Source organism: Diabrotica undecimpunctata, chromosome 8, assembly GCF_040954645.1.
Source record: "Diabrotica undecimpunctata isolate CICGRU chromosome 8, icDiaUnde3, whole genome shotgun sequence".
NCBI lineage: Eukaryota > Metazoa > Arthropoda > Insecta > Coleoptera > Chrysomelidae > Diabrotica > Diabrotica undecimpunctata.
In genome coordinates, this window is record NC_092810.1 from 135,805,590 (window position 1) to 135,829,764 (window position 24,175).

Consider the following 24,175-nt stretch of genomic DNA (forward strand, 5'->3'; position numbering starts at 1 on the left):
CATTTTGTAAATATTAAAGCTCACGATGCTCCGCCGTCATGACACATCAGTTTTATATCCACCGATACCGGCGTATAGTTTACTCTTTTATATGATGTTTACCGGTCAGAAGCATTAATTGATCATTTTCTATCGATTTATTGCTACTATATTGATATAACCTCGTCGATCGAAAATTTTGCATTTTTGATGTTAGTTTTAACTTGCGAGCCCGTAGAATTGAACGTTATGTGAAGTTCGTGGTATGGCGGTTAAAGAAGAGCCCCATGAGGGTATTTTAAAGAAGGCGGACAAAACTAAAGATAGTGAAGATGTTGAAGCTGCAGACAGTAGTGATATTCTTAGGGTAAGAAAATATTTATTTAATAATAATCATTCTCCTTGTCTTTGTCTTTATTTTTCGTATGTGTGTTTCTCCAATTAAAATTACAATCTATCCAAAAATGAAGAATAATAACTAATTTGTTTGGTTACTTAGCGTGTAGGAACCTCTTCCAGTGGAGAGTTCTTTATATTTATTTAGCAACTATAAAGTTTACTAATTTATTATGACGAGTTTAATTATAAAGTATGTAAGTTTAAAGCAATAAAATAATAAAGCACAATCACAATTAATTAGGTAGAATTTATACGGCTGGTTTTGCTTAAACAATAAATCTGTTTGGTAGATCATTTGGTTTTAAACATTTTAGCCTACGACTCCATTTATTGTCGACGAATTTCCGGTTTGCAATTGTATTTGGATGTACCGGGTGGTCCAATAAGCCGATCTCCCGGCTATATATCAGAAACTATTCATGTTATACCTTTAGGAGCAAAAATTCCTTAGTAAACGTGGCTAAGAGAAATCGCTGGAAATAACTTTCAATTCTCTGGGTTAACCGCCAGGGGGCGTAACCTGTGAAGAAAAATTTGAAAACCAGTTTTTTGTGAAATACGCCCAATTATACCAAGTGTTAAATAAGTAAACTAGAAACAGGCCTAAATTAGGAGTTGTTCAAGTACTTTCTTTTATTTTTTTCAAATAAAGGGTGGGGGAGAGTGGGTTTGTGGACAAATACCTATAACTTTGGTTAGGATCGACCGATTTTAACGAAATTAAAGTGTACTTACATACATTACTTAGTGTATTAAGTTTTAATGTTATTACTAGAAAAACTTTTAATACTGAAATTTTCGACATTTCGTTTCATACCGCAAACTATGGTCAAACTAAACCCATTTAAAAAATTCTGCATAATAAGCACAGTAATAGTTTGGAAATATTTGGCTTCTTCTTCTATCTCAAGTTACAAATACTTGGGGACTTCAATAAACGAAACTGGAGACCAAAACAATGAAATAAAAAGACGTATCGAAATTGCCAGGGCCACCTTCATAAAGATGAGGAAATTCCTCTGCAACAGAGATACAAGCATCCATCTACGATTAAGAATGCTAAGAGGCTACGTATTTAACAGGCTATTATACAGTGCAGAGGCCTGGACTTTCAAATAGAACAGCATAAAAAATAAGTTTCGAGATGTGGTGCTACCATCGAATGCTGAAGATAAGTTGGGTTGAAAGAGTCACAAACTTTGAAGTAATGCGAAGGATAGGAAAAGACCCAGAAATTTTGTCAACGATCAAACGAAGAAAACTCGAATATTTGGGTCACCTGATGAGAGGACATAAGTACGCGTTACTTCAAAATATAATGCAAGGAAAAATAGAAGGAAAACGGAATCCAGGCCATAGAAGAATGTCATGGTTGCGTAATTTGAGAGAGTGGCTTGGCTGTACCACTAATGAACTCTTTAGGTCAGCTGTAAAAAAGGTCAGGATAGCCTTGATGATTTCCAATCTCCGATAGGAGTGGCACAAGAAGAAGAAGGCTTCTCCTTTTTCTTCCTTCTTGAATGTAGGCTTTAAAATCTGTTTCTTCTTCACTATTAGCCTCCTAAATTGTTTAAATTATCACACTATCTTTTTCTTGGTCTGCCAATACTTCTTCGTCCATTTGGTGACTTATCTTGTGCTATTCGTACTATCCTATCCTCTGCCATTCTACTAATGTGTTCGTTCCAGTCCTGTTTCCGTTTTGTCACCCATTAATTTATGTCTTCTATATTGCATGCTTTTTTTATGTTTTCGCTTCTCTTCGTATCCAAAAGACTTTTGTCTGATATTCGTCGTTTTTTTTTCTAATTGCTGCTTTATAGATCCTTTTGGGGGTAGCGGGCAGACACTTTTCTACGATCCTGGTGGAAAATAAGTCTACTTTAGGGAAGCGTCTCTGCCCACGTATGCCACGATTTGCTCTCAATTCCTTACCGAGAGAAATCATGTCCCATTCCTTTATCCTTCCAAAATCTAGTTTTCTACTTCCTATCCCTCCATAGTAAAGGGCAGCAGCGATCATCAGTACCAGTTCAAGGCGTAGAGGAAATGATCCTGGACCGGCTGGAAACTGGATTACCACAAGGATGACTGGAGCAGTTTAAATGGTTGTGGTACTGCGATGGGGAAGGCAACGGAAAAACCACCCCATTATATTTTCCACAAATCTAAATGACAGACGAGAAAAAGAAAATGGCCCTCAGTCGGGGCACCCCTTAAATGGGGAGAGGGTGCGAAGAATCCCCCCGTCAACTACCCAAGAAAGTGGACAGAGAATACAATTATACGACAGAATAGTACGCATCGCCACCTGGAACGTACGCAGCTTATTTATGTCCGGAAAACTGGCGAACACTGAAGCTGAGATGGTAAGACTGAAAATGGACATTTTGGGGATGAGTGAAGTAAGATGACCTGGATCAGGAGTACAAAAAACAAAACATGGATACATATAATACTATTCAGGTGGAACCGACCCAGAACATCAATATGAAACTGCTATATTAGTGTCGAACAAAATTGCTCAATCAATCACAGACTTCATCCCTCTAAATGATAGAGTAGCAATGTTAAAATTGCAAATAACTCACAGAAAACTAAATAATATTCAGGTCTATGCTTCAAAAAGTGAGAAGTCAGACGAAGAAATCGAAAAATCAAAAAATTTTATAACAACATGGATGAAATATTTCGACTGACAAAAAGAGGTGAGATAGCGATGATCATGGGTGACTTTAACGCTAAAATTAGTCGTAGTGCTAAAGGAGACCACTAGGAGCATACTACGGTCTAGGTACCAGAAATAACAGAGGAGAAAAACTTGTACAATTCTGCGTAGAAAACAATCCGTTAATAGCCAATACCTTCTTCAAACAACATCCTAGAAGGCTAAACACATGGAAATCACCTGCAGACAGAAAAGACAGAATTGTTAGAAATCAAATTGACTTCATTTTGCTCAATAACACCTTTAAGAAGTACATACAATCTACGAAAACATACCCTGGAGCTGATATACTCAGCGACCACAATCCAGTTATAATGGATTTTAGATTAAAAAGATTTCTCAAAGTCAAAAAGAAATCAGTGACAAGAAAAATAGACATCTCGCAACTGAAGAACCCTGAACAGAAAAAATAAATAAGTATTAAGCTTGAAAAAGAAATAAAAACGATGGAAAACTTGGTACAGACAGATATTGAAGTAACATGGACTGCTCTTAAAACACAAATAACAAAGATACAAGAAGAAGACATCGGGTTCATAAAACACAACAAAAAACAAGAATGGATAACGCAAGAGATCATGGACCTCAGGGACGTAAGACGAAAACATAAAACAATCCCAATAGAATGCAAGCAAATCAACAAAATGATTAGAAAAAAGTGTAGGGAGGCGAAAGAAAACTGGATGTCAACGAAATGCCTAGAAATCGAACAACTTCAGGAAAAATACACCTTTAATATTTTTATTTTTATTAGTTTTTTTAGGATTCGAAAAAAATGAATGCATTTAAAAAGCATTGGCCCGAAATTTTGCGCCTACACTCTTAACGCAACGATGCAGAGACATAAATGTAGATGTATATGTATGTTTTATTGACTATCGAAAAGCATTTGACTGCGTTAACCATTAAAAGATGATTAAAATTCTGAGAATAACTGGAGTTGACGAACAAGACTTGCGAATTATTTCAGAACTATACTGGCATTAAACGGCAATAATTAAAATAGAACACACAACATCCGAAGATATACAAATCCGACGAGGAGTGAGACAGGATTGCGTCTTATCACCGCTACTGTGTAATTTATATTCGTAGTCTATATTCAGAGAAGCATTAGACGAGGTCGAAGGCGGAATTAAGATTAACGGAATCAGCATAGACAACATCAGAGATGCTGATGATACCGTCTTAATAGCAAGCAACGCACAAGAACTACAAAATATAATAAATGCGGTAATTCACCACAGCGAAATGTTCGGTTTACATCTAAACGTTTCCAAAACTAAAACTTTAGTATTTTCAAAGACACCAATAAACGTAAATGTGTATGCCAAGGGTCAAATAATAGAACAAGTAAATTACACAAAATATTTGGGAGCAAATATCAAGAGTCAGTGTAATCCAACAAAAAGAAATTCTATCAAGAATCGAACAAGGAAGGAAATCATTCATGAGCATGAAAACATTTTTTACAAAATCAGACCTTAGTTGGCAGCTTAGAATCCGAATGATCAGATGTTACGTTTTTTCTGTCTTACTGTATGGCTGTAAAAGTTGGACAATGGACTCTGAAACAGAAAAAAGAATAGATGCCTTTGCGATGTATATATACAGACGAATGCTTGAGAATTCCATGGGTACAAAGAGTTACTAATGTTGAGGTACTTCGTCGCATGTGTAAACTAAAAAAATTACTAAGAACAATCAAAGAGAGGAAAATGCAATACTTGGGTCATGTTTTGAGAGACGAAAGATACGAATTACTTCAAGTTATACTGGAAGAAAAAGTACAGGGTAAAAGATCAGTAGGAATACGCCAGAACTCGTGGCTGAAAGACCTGAGGAGATGGTTCAACCGCTCATCTGCAGAAATCTTTCGCGCAGCAGTTTCCAAAACTACAATTGCCATTTGGATCGCCAACCTTTGAAAGAAGACGGCGCCATGATAAGAAGATCCTTTTGTTTTGTGTCTTGTCTTAGGTGTTTGTTCTTTCAGATTGTGTCATTAAGAGATCCCTCCACTTTACATGCTTTTAAGGTTTGTTGTTGTACTTCTTCTTGAACATCTCCGTAACTAGTTGTACCTATTTCCAGATATCTAAACCTGGCCTCCTGCTTTAATATTTTTTTATTAATTTCGATTTTACATCGTAGCGGGTATTTAGATATTGTCATACACTTGGTTTTTTGTGCTGATATTATCATATTGTATTTCTTGGCTGTTGTTTTAAAGATATGTGTTAATCTTTGGAGCTCGTCTTCTCTCTCAGCGATTAATGCGGCGTCGTCCGCATAACATAAAATTTGGATTTCTTTGTTCCCTATTACGTAACCATAAACTTTACGTACTGCTTGTATGATTTCGTCCATTATTATATTAAAGAAAAGTGGGTTTAACGAGTCCCCCTGTCTGACTTTGCTTTGTACTGGTATACACTGTGTTAGTTGTCCATTTATCTTTGTCTGTATTCGATTATGGAAGTAGATGTTTTCCATGGTTTGTATAATATTGATTGGTATGTTTCTTTTATACAGAAGGTGTAAGACGTCTTCAACTTAGATGCGATCGAAAGCCTTTGTCAAATCTATAAAACATAGATATGCTGTTTTATTGTACTTTTATTGTAGTTTTAATAAGTTAAGTTGCTAAGTTAATTTATTTTAATTCTGATCTTAATTTGTTTTTTAACTCAACTCATACTTTGTACAGGTTGACGTTATATATTTATAAAAATGGTAAGTATATCCGTAAATAAAAAAATATATTTCATAAATATATTTTAATTGGTCCATCCTGTATTTAATTATGATTACACGATCTTCTGAGATTACAACTTCTCTCGATACTGCATAACCCACATTTAAGTTGTTAATACCTGGAATTTCTTGAATTAATATTTGTTTTCCTCGTGTACCATTTTTCTTTGAATGCAAGAATATAAATTACATTTATAGCGTCGTTAGTGGTCGAAGTTTAATTACTTTTGTGGTTTTATTACAGGAAGAGAGACGCAGCACTGGTAGAGCATTAGCAACTGGCGTAATTATTTTTATAGTTGTAGTCGGATTATACCATGCGGTGGTGTATGGACGATCAGGACTATCTGCTCTGATGGGCGGATTTATCATTATGATACTGTACGTTGCTTCCCTACTGTACGCAGCACACAGAAAGAGAAAACTTCAACGGGTAAGTGATCCATATGGCTTTTTGTAAGTAACTTCTTCTCTTCCTAGATACAATCTACTTTTATGTATGTGTCAACTAATAAAAACATTATTTATAGTATTATATGCTTTATTAGACAGAAAATAAAAAAATATAATTTTTTTAAAAATAAATCAATTGGCGAAGGGTTTGTGCCTAGACAAGTTGACGTGTTATGGAATGCAAGTTTTAGATTCCTCATGTCAGTTAATTGATCGCCTATTTGACTTGTAAATTGGAGAAAGCTCAGATTTGGCATTTTCCTGAATTGATTTCGAACGAAGTTCTATTGGTTTTTAACAATATTATATTTTGCCATTTTAAATCCTGCAGACATTTACCTAAAATGTACTCCCCCAAACTAGTTCCTTTGTTAACATCTAGCCATAAAACATTTTACGTTAAAAACACTTTTGACTTTTAACTAAAGATGATACTGCTACCGTTCACCAGAAACAAAATTTTAACTAGCTCCCGACTTACTGGTGCAAAGATCAATTGAACATGGTGTTTTTAAAAATTAAAACTCCTATCATTTACCAGATAATCAAAGGCCAGAGCCCTTGCTCGAAAATGGCAACCAAGGTTTTGTGTTGATAGCTTAGATGCGACGTTCGGCGCCCTCGAAGACGATTTTAACGATTTGTTTGCCGTTATTATAAATATACTCTGATTCTGCTATACGAGTATGTTATCCCACAATTGGCTATATACAGGTACAGTTCTTTCTGCTAGCCAACTTTATTATACATATAGGAGTCGGTGCGAAATTTTGCGCCTCAGAATCGTACATAACGAAGCCAGTGGGTACAACAAACAGCCTCCTCACACCTTAGGTTTTTTGTAAAATAGTAAGCGCCAACTACTATATCTGGCCGATCTTTGGGCCTTGTTGAGACGACATAACAGAAAAATGGAGACAAAGACATAACCAGGACTTCCAAGTACTCTACGGAGAAGAAAACATAGTATAATACATTAAGGCAAATCGGATAAGATAGACATGACATGTACTGAGATCGAATGATAAAGGACTACTAAATCCAGCCTTCTGAGAAAGGCACGATGACAGAAGGTCAGTTGATCGCCCAAGAAAGAGATGGAAAGATGCAGAAACGAGTAATCTACGTAAAATATGGGTACAACAATAGGAGACTGCTGCACAAGACCAGCGAGAGTAGAGGAAAATAGTAAACGGGGCAAAGACTCACTTAGAGTTGTAGAGCCAAAAAATAAAAAACTTCTTCTTCTTTAAGTTCCGCTCCTATCGGATATTCGAAATCATTCTGGCAATTATAATTTTATTGGTTACACGCCTGAATAGTTCAATTGAACTGCATCAAAACCATTCACGGAGATTGCGTAGCCACGAGATGTTACGTCTTCCTACGCTTAGTCTGCCTTTGATTTTACCCTGCATTATATTCCTTAGTAGTTCGTATTTTTCACCTCTCATGATGTGCCCCAAGTATTCTAATTTCCTGATTTTTATAGAATTTAAAACTTCGCATTTTTTCCTAGTTGTTCGAGAACTTGTTCGTTTGTTTTGCGATCCATCCATGATATTTTCAAAATACGTCGGTATCACCACATAAGAAATGACTCATTAAGGCTATGGTGCGATGTTCATTGCACTCCTTTGCATTGGCTTTTTTGGGTAGCAGTATGAATGTTTATTGGAGCCATTCTTTAGGTATTATACCTGTTCTATATATGGTATTGAATATATACAAAAGAAGATCAATAGATTCAGTATTTACAATTTTGAGTAATTCGATAGGAACTTTATCAGGTTCGGGAGATTTACCACCTTTAGCTTGTTTCATTGCATATTCAATTTCTTCTCGTATAATGTCAGGCCCAGTATTATCCTTAAATTCTTTTGGTGCTTCTGTTCTCTCTTTGTCTTCAAAAAGTTGTGCTATATATTGTGTCCATCTCTGCATTTTTTGGTTTATATCTGTTATAAGTGCACCACTTTCATCTCTTAGTTGCCTATAATAATAAACTACTGTATAGCCAAAACTATGTACCCAACAAATGGCACCGAAATCCCAACAATATTATTTTTGTACGCTGCTTGTTGTGCTCAAGTCGCTGAGTGTCTCTGAAAAACACTCGTAGCGTCCTTATTGGATAACGTGACTTGTATTTGTCAAACCACTTGGTTTTAAAGTGTTACAGTAAATTTTGTACTTTCTTTTATACATTTCTTATGCCATACTTTTTTTTATATAAAAAATAATTCGTAAAATAGATCAAAATAAAAAGAATAATTCGTTGTTTCTATCCGAGACCGATTATCATATTTGCTGCAAGCTATATTTTGATGCCGATCGTTTTGAAGGAGTTCTCCCCAGTCTATTAGTGTCAAAAACATAGATAAGTATACTAAACCCACATAATAAAGTGATTTAACGTTTCAAATACCTATATATAATACATTATACCACTATGCATCGGTATCTGAAGGACTGCGAGTACCCGTCAGAACTATCTTATAATTAAAAATTAATGGGAAAATCCCAGTAGTTGACTGTATACCATCGTTTAAAAAAACATACAGAAGTTAAAACACTTCACAATTGTATTTAGGTATATAAAAACATATATAGTTAAAACTTTTAAAAGTGTCGTCAACATTTATACAATAGCATAACGTTTTCGATCTAATCAGATCATCCTCAGTGCCTTATGTAGTTGAAGCTAACAATAAATTTGTGGCTGTGACATCCATATATAGGTTTACATCACATGGGTTTACATTTACATAGGATCTGTGTCGTTTTAACTGACAAGAACCACGTGTTAAAAACCGAGCAGAGAGACATGTAGCTCCTCAAGTATTAAATTTTATCCAATGTCATCGACCTATAAGGTCACCATATAATTTAATTTTGGAATGATGTAAACCCATATATGGATGTCACAGCCACAAATTTATTGTTAGCTTCAACTACATAAGGCACTGAGGATGATCTGATTAGATCGAAAACGTTATGCTACTGTATAAATTTTGACGACACTTTTAAAAGTTTTAACTATATGTTTTTATATACGCAAATACAATTGTGAAGTGTTTTAACTTCTGTATGTTTTTTTTATCTTATAATTATATAATTAAAAATAATACTAAATAAATAATAAAATAACTTTATTTAATTTTAAAAATACAGAAAATGTAGTATGAAGCATTGCGCTAGTCTACAGTACCACCTACTGGACCATTTCTTTTTTAACTTTACTACTATTAAGTAAAATAAATACAAAAGTAATTAAAATTAAATATCATCATCATCTTTGGCTCGACAATCCTCTGTGTTTCTTGGCCTGCTCTAAGATTCGTCGCCATTCTGTTCAGTTTCTGGCAACGTGTTGCCATCTTCTGATCGCTAGTAACCCTAAGTCGGTCTCAATTCCATCTAACCACCTAATTTGCGGTCGGCCTCCGCTTCTTCTTTCTATAGGTGTTTCTGTCGTTAGCTTTTTAGCAATCATATGATCAGGCATTCATATTATGTGTCCAGCCCATCTAACTCGCTGTCTTTTAATGAACGTTCCGACATCTGGTTCATTAAAAAGTTGGTATAATTCGAAATTATATCTTTTGAGTCACTTTTACGTTTATAGCTCGTTTATAGCACGTTTATAGCTTGCGCTTTAAAAAAGGTCCAATTCGCCGAGTGTTTCTGGGAAGTGTAGAAGCTTTTTATGGTAACTTTTAATACATTTTTTTACAAGATTACTACTGCAAACTTTTGCAATCATTTTAATAATGCTACCTAAAGTCTAAATTAAACTAAATTAATATTCTATTGTTGGAAGGTTGATCTGGTGATCTCGTTAGTTTCTAGGCAAATACTAGTTTTTTACACACTTTTTTTTTTAATTAGTTTACTTAGTTTTAATTTATTGTTTCTACAACTTAACGATTCAATGGTTTAATGTCTCAAGCTTTTTTATATTTTATACCTTTGACTGCTACATGTATTTGTAAGGTAACACTGTTGTATTAACTTCTCAATGGATGTTTGGTTTTTTCATATTATTTTTTTTAGATGAACTGATAATGCTCTCTGATAAGAGAGCGAAACGTCTTCGAATAAATAGATGTAGCCACCTTCTTTGTCTTATTCTCCACTTTTTGACCGAAAAACCCACCACTCTTTGAGTGATCCTTGATTTATATTGGATTAACGGTCGTACGCGGCCCAGTGTAGAGAACACTGGAAAGAACTGAGGGAGGCCTATGTCCAGCAGTGGACGGGATTGGCTGATTGATGATGTACGGTCGTACTACTTTTCTCGATATATAGATATATAGAATCATAAAAAACCCTCGAAAATATTTTTTATGGAGCCTTGGAGTACCCTTAAAAATCTAAAAAAAAAAATCAGAATGAGAGTTCTGTCGACCACCAGTTACCCCAAATTTTCTCAAAATTTTTAAGTGAGTACATTTTTCTATAGAAGCATTTAAAAAATTGCTCACACTTTTTTTTAATTTATTGGAGTATCCAGTGAGTACAAAAGAGTATAACGGAATAAAGAGACAGTGGGAAACTCCCCGTCTTGGATTCTGATAAAGTTTATTGATTTGAATTAAAATTAACGCACTTTACGTGCCTTATGATTTCAACAAATTTCATCAAAAAAGGTTGAGAGAGGTCGAGTCTGTCGCTTTCTGTTTAGAGTGAAGGTTGGCGCCTTTTTTAAGCCAGTCCGGCCCTGCTCGCTCGTATAGGAATAAACATGGAAATAAACCACAAATAATACGTTTTATGTTTCTGTAAGAAAACAAGTTGAATTACTCCTAAATTATTTTTTTGGCACTACCGGTAAAAAGTCTCGTAAATTATATCAATATATACAAAAACAAAACGATAGAAGCCTTCATAAATGTAGCACATAAAATTACTTGAAAATACTTTTAACTTTGATCTGGCGTTCTTCTTCGTTTATTTCTGACTGAATGTGATTTTCAGATGATTAACCTTTGTACTTCATTTTTATTATAATGTATAAATCATTTTTAAAGAAATAAATAATAAAAAAAGAAATTTAATGTATGCAATCGACACAATCTGTTTTAACTGATTGAACACTGCTTTTTCCTGTCCATTTTTATTTACGAAAGCATTTTTTACCCAGAGGATATTTAAAGAGCAACAGCAAAACAAAAAGAGCAAGCGTATAAAATCGTTTTCAATATAAGTGGAAATCACTGTCGATATTGCAATATAATGCAAGATGTCCCACATCAAATAGAGGATATAGGAATGAAATTTCCCTTGCGGGTTCATTCGACTTATCCCGATGGATTTTCTTACAACGCATCCAATAACGCGCTTTTATTTATAGAAACATCATAAATAAATAAATTTGGTTAGGTCGTATGAAATCATATTTAAATAACTACTAAATTTTTTATACAATTTACTGTTTTTATTGGAAATAAGCCACAACTTTACATTAAAATCCGTGTTTTTTTGACGTTTCGATTTCCACTCCGGAAATCGTTCTCAAAATACAAAAGGTTAATAAACTAAACAAATTTGGTTTTTGAAGTTATACTTCTATACGCGCGCTTCACGTTGGAAATTTGTATGGGAGTGAATCTGTGAAACCATTACATATGTAAGATAATGAGTAAGAGAGAGACAGAAAATATATTTTCTCTCTCTTCCTCTCTCGAATATAAAAATGTTCCTTTTGTATATATAATTTAATATTATATATAATATATAAAGATAGATATACATATAATATTATACATATAATATAATACTTATTAATATTATTATTTATGTGATATGTTTTGTATTATTTATTAAATGTTCATAATTATATTATTCTTTTGTATTTCAAAATAATAATCTCAATAAATCACTGTATGATCCAGAACTGTCAATTTTGAAATACATTTGTGTTATGTCCTCGGTGGTGTAGTAGTCAGTATCCCCGCCCGTCACGCGGGAGACCGGAGTTCGATTCCCAGTCGGGGAGGTCTTTTTTATTAATATTATTACATTATTGTCATTTTTAAATACTTATGGATATTGCATTTTAATTTGTATTGTATTATTATATATGAAATTATGTTGCACTGTATTGTAGTGTATTTTTTTATGTATATTATTGTCATTTTTAAATACTTATGAATATTTCAGTTTAATTTGTATTGTATTATTATATTAATAACAAAATAAACAATGAATTTTACTGCAGAGTATGTGTAAAAAAATTTTGCATTCAACTCCTTTCATACATATATGAAATTAAAAATATACATGTTCATCAAAATATTGATTCCATCCTTCATTGTTAGTAAGTTGTTATTAATTCTGTTTCTCTTTCTGCTATGTCTTACCTATAGAATTACATATGTAATGATTGTGCAGATTGACTCCCAAATAAATTTGTAACGGCGAATGCGTGTATAGAAGTGTAACTTCCACCGGCAGTCCCACTGGACTGTCACACCCGTTTTATTAGTTGTTAGAAAAAGTAAATATTCCACAAAAAAAGAGATTCAGAACATTAATAAAAGTATATTTAAACGTGGAAAGGGTAAAAAAATGGGATGGTAATGAGAAACGAAAAAACTAATAAAGATCACTATTCATACAACTAGTAAACTTTCTTCGGTCAATAAGTAAACGTGTAACAATATTTACATGTTATATTTGTTTAACATACTCTGCATGGCGGTTTAACATGGAAGTTTAACATACTCTGCACAGGCGACCTGTGTCACGTCGCCAAGAACAGAATTCTAGTAATGAGATAGTCGCCTACGCACTTTGGTGTATGGCATGTTAAGAAGAAGAAGAAGAAGAAGCATGGAAATAAACGTTTTCTGTTTCAATATTCCGATTTCTTAATCATACTGCTCTCCTCCTGTAGGGACTAAGGAAATGAGTAACACCGAGCCAAAAACTTCAATCTCTTGCCATATTCCTCATCCATAGATCAATCTGATACACCAGCGTATTCTAGTCTAGGTAGCTACAGCTACTTTCTCCGTGGTTATTGATTGTAGTTGCCCTCGAAACCATCAGGGTCTTCTAACTCTATTGTCACAAATTGGTTGTATTGCTCCTGTAATGATCCTTTCCCAAGTTAACACGTTCCTACATGCACCGTACTTATGACGATCAAATAGTCAGAAATACGTATTAATGGTTGCTTTCCATCGATACACTTACGTAGTTTTTAATTTTTCTATTTGCGAGACATGTCATTACATTTTATCTTTATTACTCACACGCATCAACCTTTTCTATATGGTGTAGCCTCCCTTACATATTCATTCTTCACAGAACTACACGTGGGCAGATTCATATCTGCTCTTCTTCTTCTTCAAGTTCCGCTCCTATCGGAGATTAGAAATCATTCTAGCTATTATAATTTTGTTGGTTACGCGTCTGAATAGTTCAATTGAACTGCATCCAAACCATTCACGGAGATTGCGTAGCCACGAGATTTTACGTCTTCCTACGCTTCTTCTGCCTGTTCTGCCATATCTGCTCACGAGTGTCTAAAATTCGCTTTTCTGTGCCATGTTGTACCGGCTTGTTTCGTTATGTCATAGTCCCATCTTAAATTTGGACGTCTTCTTAGTCTCTTGACGTCTCTTGGATACCACGGTGTAATTCTAGTGGACCACCTATTGTCAGTTCTTCTTGGTAAATGTCCCGCACACTGCCATTTTAAAGATTTAATTCTATGGATTACATCAATACCATTGGTTTTTTGTCTGATCCATTCTATTCTTTTTCGATCTCTCTTGGTTATACCTAGCATGCATCGTTCAAATGACCTTTGAGTGACTTAAGAGTCTCGATACTATCTCTTTCTTTAGTGTTCAAGTTTTGAAGCCGTATGTCATGATTGGTAGTGTACACTGATCGAATGTTTTTTTCTTCAGGTGGATTTTCATTGTCGATTTGAACATAACTGCATTTCTACCAAAAGATGTCCAAGCTAGTTTCATTCTTCTGTTGATTTCTGGAAGTAAGGAGCCAGACATATGTATTAATTGTCCCAGGTATACACACTCATCTACTGTCTTAAGTGTAGTGTTGTTTATTATTACATCTTTAACATCTACTACTCTAGCTCGTTGTACATGGTTTTGGTTTTTGTCAAGTTTATTTTTAGGCCAACTTCTTTGCTAGCTGCATTTAGGTCGCTTATAAGTTCTCGTAGTTCTGCAGGATTATTAGCTATCAGAATGATGTCGTCTTAAAATCTTAGATGGCTGAGGTATTCTCCATCAATGGATATTCCTTTGTTCTGCCAGTTCATTTTGCTGAATATATTTTCTAGAGTTGCAGTGAAGAGCTTTGGTGATATTGCGTCTCCTTCTCGGACGCCTCTGGTAGTGAGAAATTCTGGAGTGTTTTTATAAATTTTTACACTATAACTCTCGAACGTCTCGGTCGTTTCCTTATAGGCCACATCCACCTCCGAAAAGGAGGAAAGAGGTTTGTGGAAAAAATGTTGCAAAATTTTGTTGAAATTAGAACGAACGCCTGTGGGATCAAGATTTACACCATGTGAAAGGACATTTTCAATGTCAGCAAAAACATTATAAATGGAATTATCCTTGAAAGAGGGGTGTACTCTAAATTTGGGATCCAAAGCTAAAACCTCGGAGAGAAATTTAAGCCAATTATTACGGACCGTGATCTTATCAAAGGAGTTGGAGCTTAAACAGCTTGATTTGTGGTCAAGTTTAGATAGAGAACGTCTATAATAAGAATTAAATCTAGAAATCAATGTAATCTCATATTGATCTTGAACACATTTGTTGGAATGAACCGATCTAATTGATCTTTAATATCGAAAGCCCGTCGTCTGATCTTTGAGATATCAAAATGAACTGCAGAGATGTTAATATTTAAGAAACGTGCCCTCACTTGTGAATCTAAAGTTTCCATATAGGCATTTGATAGAATTAAACCCAATAAGCTAATGCCAAAATTACCAGTTTAAATGAACTTTATATAAGGACTTCAGAATCAAAAACAATACCTGCTATAACCAAACAACTAACATATAAATTTAGTCAACAGGTGCAATCTCAATTAAACGCGGTGTAATATTTGCAGACGATAGTCTTGTCTTAGCAGACAAGTTTTACAGTTAATAATATATCAGAAATGTATTGGGTAAATCACATCACTACCATGAAAGTCCGTTGAATAATGAAAAAAGACAGTCAGATATTGAATATGCTTAAAACTCGGAAATTGTAATTTCTGGATCATATTATGACAAACGTGTATAAATAATAGTTTACGGGAAAACGGTGCCAGAAAGAAAATCAATTTCCTGGATTAAAAATCTGAAAACTTTGTGTAATATGTAAACCACTGAATTGGTCAGTAGAGCAATTCAGTGCAAATTTCTATGATGTTCATCAAGATCCAAAATGGATAGGCATTCTACAAACAAAAGTTGGTATGGACTAATATTTATGTCAGATTTATGGACCAAAAAAATTAATTGTGTATGTAAAACAGTCCTCGTTACTTATGATTCGCCCAGTATTGTATTCTGTATTGTGCAGAGCAAGTTTTCGTTAGAGTGTTTCTTCTGTGACCGACTGTACAAATATTTGTATTTACCGGTGTGTGAATTTTAATTTGTTCATTAAAAATAATCATCGTTACCAACACACTCGTAAAACAAATATTGGTAAACTGTCTTAGGAGCAAAATACTAACGTTCCAAATGAATATCTTTTAAGTTAACGACGTAATCGAAACAGGTGAATGACACCGCACAACGTTAGCAAGGAATTAAAGTGAAATGTTGACTAAATAACCTCTTGACGTGAACAGAATCTCTAGGGGATGACTTTGTACTTCCACGATACAATTGTAATTACTGTAATGAGTATAAAAGCGTTTCATTAGATATTTATCTCTAATTTAAATTAATAGGATAACGCATACTTGAGGTTAATGAAACATTAACGTAATATTAAAGAGATTTAATATGAAAAACACATAAATTTGTTTAAACTAAAACAAAAGGAAAATAATACTGGGTGTAGCGCTCCAGTAGTGACTGAAGAGAGGAAGCATAGCTTTCTTATCGTGGTCCTCTATATATATATATATATATATATATATATATATATATATATATATATATATATATATATATATATATATTTATATATATATATATATATATATATATATATATATGTATATATATATATATATATATATATATATATATATATATATGTATATATATATATATATATATATATATATATGTATATATTATTCCTACGATATTATTCCTACGAGATAATATTAGTAATATTTTACATTGTAGTACATTGTACAAGTTTAAAAGAAAAGATGTAAGTAGTTCTAAAGTTATTTTTTGCTGTCATTTTTATATTATGTACTAATTTAAATACTATTAACCACTTACTTAAATTGTAGTTAATTTCAATTAAATATAGTAAGTAAAAAGTGTTATTTAGAAGAGAACAATACAACGCCCTCTTTCAAAACACAATTATCTTGGAGAGAATTCTGGAAAAACAACGGTAATATGTATATTACATATCGCTCATTAAATACCTGACAAGAAGTTTCCATAAATAAACTCCTGTTGCTGAAATTGGTGTCCAAATATCAAAGACGTCTCTATAATGGTGAATATTGTTTCTCTAGTCAGATCCATGGAAAGATGGATCCATTCCAGAGAAGTCAGCACACCCGTCTATTCCTAGCAACTTCCTTTTATCTTTTGTCCCTTGAACCTTATGATTATCTTTTAGATCATCAATCCATCGTCTACGTGGCATCAGACGTTTCTGAAGACCATCTGTTTACTATTACTATGCGTATTTTCATTTCTTCGCTTGTCGTGATTGTTGTGTTAACATTTTAAGGGTTTTTAGCAACCACCACATATTTGGCCTTGTCCTCGTTTGCAAGTCCTAGTTAAGTTGTAAGTTCACTTTGTAAAACACTGCATTACGTGTGTACACCTCTCATACTTCTGTCCACTATTGCTCCGTGCGTGACTGACACGACACCTACTGCCTTCATCTGACAGATTTGGACCTAGCAATTTGAGGTTAAATATATGATTAATACATACGAAATTGACAATTATTAATAATCAGTTTTTTAATTATATTTTTCCAGTTTATGTATGAAATGGATGTAGTATTAAGAACTGGGTTTCTAAAAATTCATCATAATTTATCTTTTTAACCCCAAAGGAAAAGAAAGAGAAAAATCTAGTACTGACATTACATTAGTACATTATAACAAAAAATAAATACATACATAATGTGAAATATACATAGATAAGGTGAAATAGGGTTTACTTAAAAATGCATTTTCACATTATTTGTCTGTTTTAACCGGAAGAGGACATATATTTGACACTGCCCTCCAAAGAACACCATTGGAAGTCTGCACTGAGACAACTCTAGTAACGTCATCATTTCCAGGTTGAAGATCTCGCACTAGGCTAATAATCCATTTCTTGAATGGTAGCTGCTTATCTTTGATAAGAACTAAGGTATTTATCCTGACGTTTGAACGATTTACCTTCTACTTCTGCTTCTGCTGAAGTTCTGACATATTTTCTAAAGACCACCGTTTCCAGAAATGTTGCTGAAGGAACTGAAGCCTTTCGTGTAACTGTAGACGAGTTTCCCTTTTATTGTATATGTCGACTTCGGGAATTGAGTTGATTGGTCGGCCAATTAGGAAGTGAGAATGTGTTAGCGGATTCAAATCGGAAGGATCATTGGAAAGAGCGGAAAGAGGTCTAGAATTTAGTATTTTTTTTTTTATTTGAACAAGAATTGGTTAAAAATCTTCATAAGTCAGTAAAGAATTGGAAAAATCTCTTTTCATACGTAATTTCATTGATTTGACCCTTGACTCCCAAATACCACCGAAGTGGGGAGTATAACATGGAATAAATTTCCAAGAAATTTGGTTATGATTGCATTCATCCTTAATTTTATCTTTATTTAATTTGAAAAATTTACTTAATGCATTGAGTTTAATGAATGCACCAGTAAAATTTGATCCATTATCTGACATCAGCTAAGTGGGTTTGTCCCTGCGAGAAATGAAACGTTTTAAGGCTGATAAAAAAGTTTGAGTTGAAAGATCTGATACAAGTTCTAAGTGTAAGGCCTTTGCGCTGAGGCATAAAAATAAACATACATAGCCCTTATAAGTCTTGCACCCACGTCCCGCCTGTTCTTAAGAAGAAACGGACCGGCATAATCGACCCCAGTAACAGCGAAAGAAAATGAAGGCTGTACACGGGCTGCAGGAAGATCACCCATTATTGCATTAACAGAAGAAGGATGGGCGTTAAAACAAGTTACACAGTTACGAACAACAGCCTTAGCAATGTTTTTGCCATGAATTAGCCAAAATTTTTTTCTCATGAGGTATAACAATTGCTGAGGACCACAATGTAATGATCGAATGTGAATATCCCTAAAGAGAAGTTTGGTAGCATGATAACTAGAAGGAAGTAAGACAGGATGCCTTTTATTCCTAATAGCTTCTCTGCATTTGAAATTGCGGACTATCTTAAGTTCATTTAGAAAAGAAAGTTGGCGTCTGAATGATGACAATGCAACCAAGAGCTGATTACTTTGAAGTGCCAGGAATTCAGGAATGGTAAGAATCAGATTAAAATGTATTGCTTGGCGTCTGCTTCAAAGAATAAAGGAAAATTAACTTTTCCATTAATCAAAGAATTCCTTTTAAAACAGATGACCGTACAAACTTCCACACTAAAAATTTTTAATCAAATCGTTACATCATCCTTGATTTTTATATTTTAGGATGATTAAATGGAGTTGAATATATGTATACAGGGTTTGATATAGCTATTGGGATGGAAACTATGATTGCGTTGTTAAATTCGCGTTTTGTATTATCTTATAATATATCAAACATTATTAGGTCGAAAGAAAACCTCATGACTAATAGTTAAAAAAATTAGCTAATACACGCAGCGAAGGATAAAAATTAATTTGCAGTAAAGATCGCCAACAAAAATGGGACAAGCCCTAATTCTAATTATAAACAATTTTTATCTTAATCACATACGTCACAATGAATAACGGAAAACATAATATGTATTGTATCTCATACCTACACATTGAACTTAAAATTAAATCATGATCATATTCGCAATGCATCCAAAATATCATTAAAATTTTGGAAGTTTGTGTATACTAAAATTCAAGATAGTTTATAATTTAACTAGAGAATGTATTTTTTGATAATGTGTAATGACGCTTAATTTATTTTTGATAGACATAAGATGGAAAGATTATTACCGGTAGCGTAATCTTAATCCTTGAACTGATTGTAAATCATTCTGAATATTTAATTAAAACGATATACATAACAAAGGGAACTAAAACAATATATTATGCATATTTTCTATAAATTATTGCAAAAAAACAATAACTAATGCATTGTAATAGTGGATTTGAAAATAGGAATACTGGTCAATAGGAAACTTGAAACTGTTGGATTTCTGTTTTCCTAATTATTTTACATGAAAATTTTACTTCTTGTTCGTATAATTTTTAGAGGTTTATTGGCATTTTCGTCTCTGACGATTGGAGTAAAAGGAGAAAAAATTCGATGTTTTTAGTAATTTTTAAATATTTTAATTTTTTATTAATATTCCCGACCTATTCGGGAGGTAGAATAAGTCAATTATTATAACTGAAGTTATTAACAACTTTTTTTGTGCAAAAATGCGAATGTTATTCCTCACATCCATCTGAAAACAGATCCGCCCTGGTAAATTAAGGATCAGTCTAGATTATTAAGTATTTTTTCACGGCCTATCTGTTAAAATTTCACTGTTAAAATTTCAATTTTTGTTGCAATTAATGTTTTGCCCAAAAAATCAGGAATTACATAAATTAAAGCAGCTAGGTATAGAGAATATTAATAAATTTTCAACTTTGATATCAAATCTCTACAATTCTAGAGGGGGTTATTTTTACTACGACATTAATAAAAAACATATCTAAACGTGAACCTGATATTGTAAAACCGGAAACATCAGGAAGAGTTCAAAAATGTTAAAATATAAAGAGTGTTCCATTCAAAAAAGGTCACAAAAATAATTTTGTTCCACTTTGTTAATATGGGTGGCCCTGTATACTTATTACATTAAATATTTTTAAAGTACGGTCCTATCTAAGTTGCACAATTTTTTTTCGAAGTGGACTTCCTCGCACCCTGTATATATATATATATATATATATATATATATATATATATATATATATATATATATATATATATATATATATATATATGTTTCAAAAAGGTATGTCATAAATTAAGTCACGCATTCCGGGGACAAGAATAAATTGATTGAATCCAACTTCCTTAGTACAAAAGTGTACACAAAAAAAGTTACAGCCCTTTGAAGTTACAAAATAAAAATTGTTTTTGTATAGTATAGTATAGTATAGTATATAAAAATTGTAGTAAAACAGGCATGTCATAAATTAAATCACGCATTCCGGGGACAAGAATAAATTGATTGAATCCAACTTCCTTAGTTCAAAAGTGTACACAAAAAAAGTTACAGCCCTTTGAAGTTACAAAATAAAAATTGTTTTTTTGCATTATCTCCTAAACTACTTGACATTTTGTAATAAAAATGGATACGTTACTTTCTTGTTCTGAAAGAATTTTTCATACAAAAGCAACAACAAAATTTAAGTTCACAGAAAAATTTTAAGGGGGGTGTGCAGCCCTAAATCCCCCCAAACTTTTGAGTACGTTCAAATCAAATAAATTTTGTGGCATCAGTAGTTTAACACATTATTTTTAAAACTTTTTTGCCTCTTATCACTTTTTCGAAAAATTAGTTTTTTCCTAGTTGGCCATAAAATTACAATTAGTTTCTACGGATATAATAGTTACAAACAGTTCCATCAATAATAATCAATAATTTGAACCTAACATTTATTGTGTGAATAAGATTAATGTTAAAAATTTTGATACTACAATCGCCTACACATTTCAGGAAATGGCAGATATGCCTTTAACTTTGGGTAAGTTGGATCAGATTAAATTATGATTTCAACAAACTATGGGAAATATCGTAGGTAAATGTCAAGAAAATAGTGCAGCAGCCGTAAAGCGTTATGTAGTAAAATACCCCAATCAAAATACACCCGATAGACGATTATTTCTGACCATTGATCGTCGTTTACAGAAAACGGGTACATTTAAACCGCAAGTTGCTGGCAATAGTGGTCGTCCAATAATGGATGCAACTGATGGAAGTCATTTTAGAAATTATTGAAGAAGTCCCTGGAACAAGTACAAGGGTAATAGCTGTTTAACTTAATGTTGCTCTTGTAAGGGTTTGGAGGCGTTTGAAGGATCAGCTGCTTAAACTCTATCACTTAGCAACGGTTCAAGAGTTATTGGTTGAAGATTATGCTAAAAGGATTGGATTTTGCGATTGGTTGTTAATGGAAAACACTCGAAATGTTAATTTTATTAGAAATATTTTGTTTACCAATGAGGCTGCCTTCAGTAGAAATGGAATAACAAACCATCATAACGAGCACATTTGGGCCGACGAAAATTCTCACGCCAAAAACACGACTTATCATAAAAGGACTTTCAAAGTTAATGTTTGGGCAGGAATTCTGGATAACAATCTAATAGGCCCAGTATTTCTTCCCAACAATTTAAATGGTGATAATTATTTGCAGTTCTTGGCTAACGATTTACAAGAGTATTTGGAAGAAGTTAATATTGCAATAAGGCAAAATATGTGGTTTCTACAAGATAGCGCTCCACCGCATTACAGTAATGAAGTCTGGAAATACCTTTGCAGGCAGTATCCTGGTCGGTGGATTGAAAGGGGTTGTGACGCACCTATTTCTTGGCCACCCAGAAGTCCAGGTCTTAACCCCACGGACTTTTGCTTTTGGAGGTTTATAAAAGAGAAAGTGTATTCTGTAACAATAGAGGACGAACAACAATAATTGATACCTTTGATTGATATTGATTGAATAAACGATACCGAATGTGTATTGAAGAAAATGGGGATCATTTTGAACATTTATTGTAATATCATATTTATAAAGGTTATAGACATTTTTTGTACTTATTCATTCATCTAAGCCATTTATTTAGTTGCACGTAATTTTTTAAAGGTTAATGAAAAGGGCCGTAACTCAATAAAAACTGTTTTTTGAAAAAAGTGATAGGAGGCAACAAAATTTAAAAAATAATGTGTTAAACTAATGAAGCCACAAAATTCATTTGATTTGAACGTACTCAAAAGTTTGGGGGATTTAGGGCTGCACACCCCTCTTAAATTTTTTCTGTGCGCTTAGATTTTGTTGTTTCTTTTGCTTGAAAAATGCTTTCAGAACAATAAAGTAACGTATCCATTTTTATTACAAAATGTCAAGTAGTTTAGGAGATAATGAAAAGAAAACTATTTTTATTTTGTAATTTCAAAGGGCTGTAACTTTTTTTGTGTACACTTTTGTAGTAAGGTAAGTTGGATTAAATCAAATTATTTGTGTCCCCGAAATGCGTGATTTAATTTATGACATACCTTTTTGAAACACCGCGTATATATATATATATATATATATATATATATATATATATATATATATATATATATAATATAAATTTTAGCTATCAAAGATTTGACAAATTAATACAGAGTTGGACAACCCGTGTTTTTCCCAGGATTTATATCGGCATTGGATCAACAATTCACTTTCTTAAACAAAACTTTCTGTTTGTCGCACATTTAAACTACTTCTCTTGCTTATTTTCCTGCTGCCTTATTTACGTCTAATACATTTTTCGTTTGTTTTAGTCTAATGAGGCGGCTTTGGAACGAGAAATAGAGGAAGTAATTGTCAACGCATCAAAGTCAGCAAAAAAATCGCCGGAAAAGAGAAGAGAGTGCGAAGAATCTCAGCCGACAGATCGACCAGTATTCATTAGGACCTATTCAATAGCATAAACGTGCAGATAGACACTTGAATTCGTATATTGATATACAGTGAAAATTAATGTGAAAATTGATTATTTTAGAAATGTTAAATTGTAAAAAATTGCAAAGATTTATATAAAATGTGTTTTTTTGATATTTGATAGATAATATAAGATAATTAATAATTAGTAAGTGTCATTTGTACGGTTTAATATGAACAGGACAATAAACTGAACTGAAAAAATTGTTTGTAAGTTTTTTTTTTCTGAATAATTTATTCTTGTTTTGCAAAGCTTAAAATAGTTTACATCTTTAGAAAGAATTATTGTTGGTGTAGTTATTATTACACACATAAGCAGTTTTTTATATTTCAAATATAAGGGAAGATTATTGAAAAACAGGACTCCCAAGCTAAACCACCCAATGACTCATAGTCAGGCGATTTTTTTCTTATTCTTAGACTGAGGCTAAAGATGTACAGAAATAGAAGACTTCACAGAACAATAATACCAGATGATCCGTTGGAGTCACTGTTTATAACAAAAACAAAGAAAAGCAGGCCCACTAAATGCGGCAAATTTAAACACTTACAAAATTGGTGGCAAAACACTACGGAACAGAGTAAGTACAGATATACGACGTAAATGCAAGGTGGAGAACATCAAGGACTGGTTAAGAAATAGAAGAGTAGAATGGAAAGATCATATAAGCCGAATGACAACAAATAGAGTAGCAAATACAACAAGAAACGGTTCCCCAACAGGAAGAAATCAGTAGGAAGACCACGAAAACGCTGAAACGACAACTTACGGCACATTCAACTTACT

At 33.2% G+C, this 24,175-nt stretch overlaps 1 protein-coding gene across 1 annotated transcript; it reads left to right on the forward strand.

The window, feature by feature from the left end:
* The first annotated feature begins 64 nt into the window (after window positions 1-64).
* Window positions 65-23,594, forward strand: LOC140448605 (uncharacterized). Its single transcript, XM_072541696.1, has 3 exons — window positions 65-346; window positions 6,108-6,296; window positions 23,229-23,594. Exons 1-3 carry the CDS (start codon window positions 245-247, stop codon window positions 23,376-23,378), a joined length of 441 nt encoding a protein of 146 aa, XP_072397797.1. The 5' UTR covers window positions 65-244; the 3' UTR covers window positions 23,379-23,594.
* Window positions 23,595-24,175: the final 581 nt, after the last annotated feature.

Coding starts and splice junctions, on each gene's coding strand:
- LOC140448605 (XM_072541696.1), top strand. CDS start 245: ATGGCGGTTAAAGAAGAGCCCCATGAGGGTATTTTAAAGAAGGCGGAC. Junction 347..6,107: donor ACAGTAGTGATATTCTTAGG/GTAAGAAAATAT, acceptor GTTTTATTACAG/GAAGAGAGACGCAGCACTGG. Junction 6,297..23,228: donor GAAAGAGAAAACTTCAACGG/GTAAGTGATCCA, acceptor CGTTTGTTTTAG/TCTAATGAGGCGGCTTTGGA.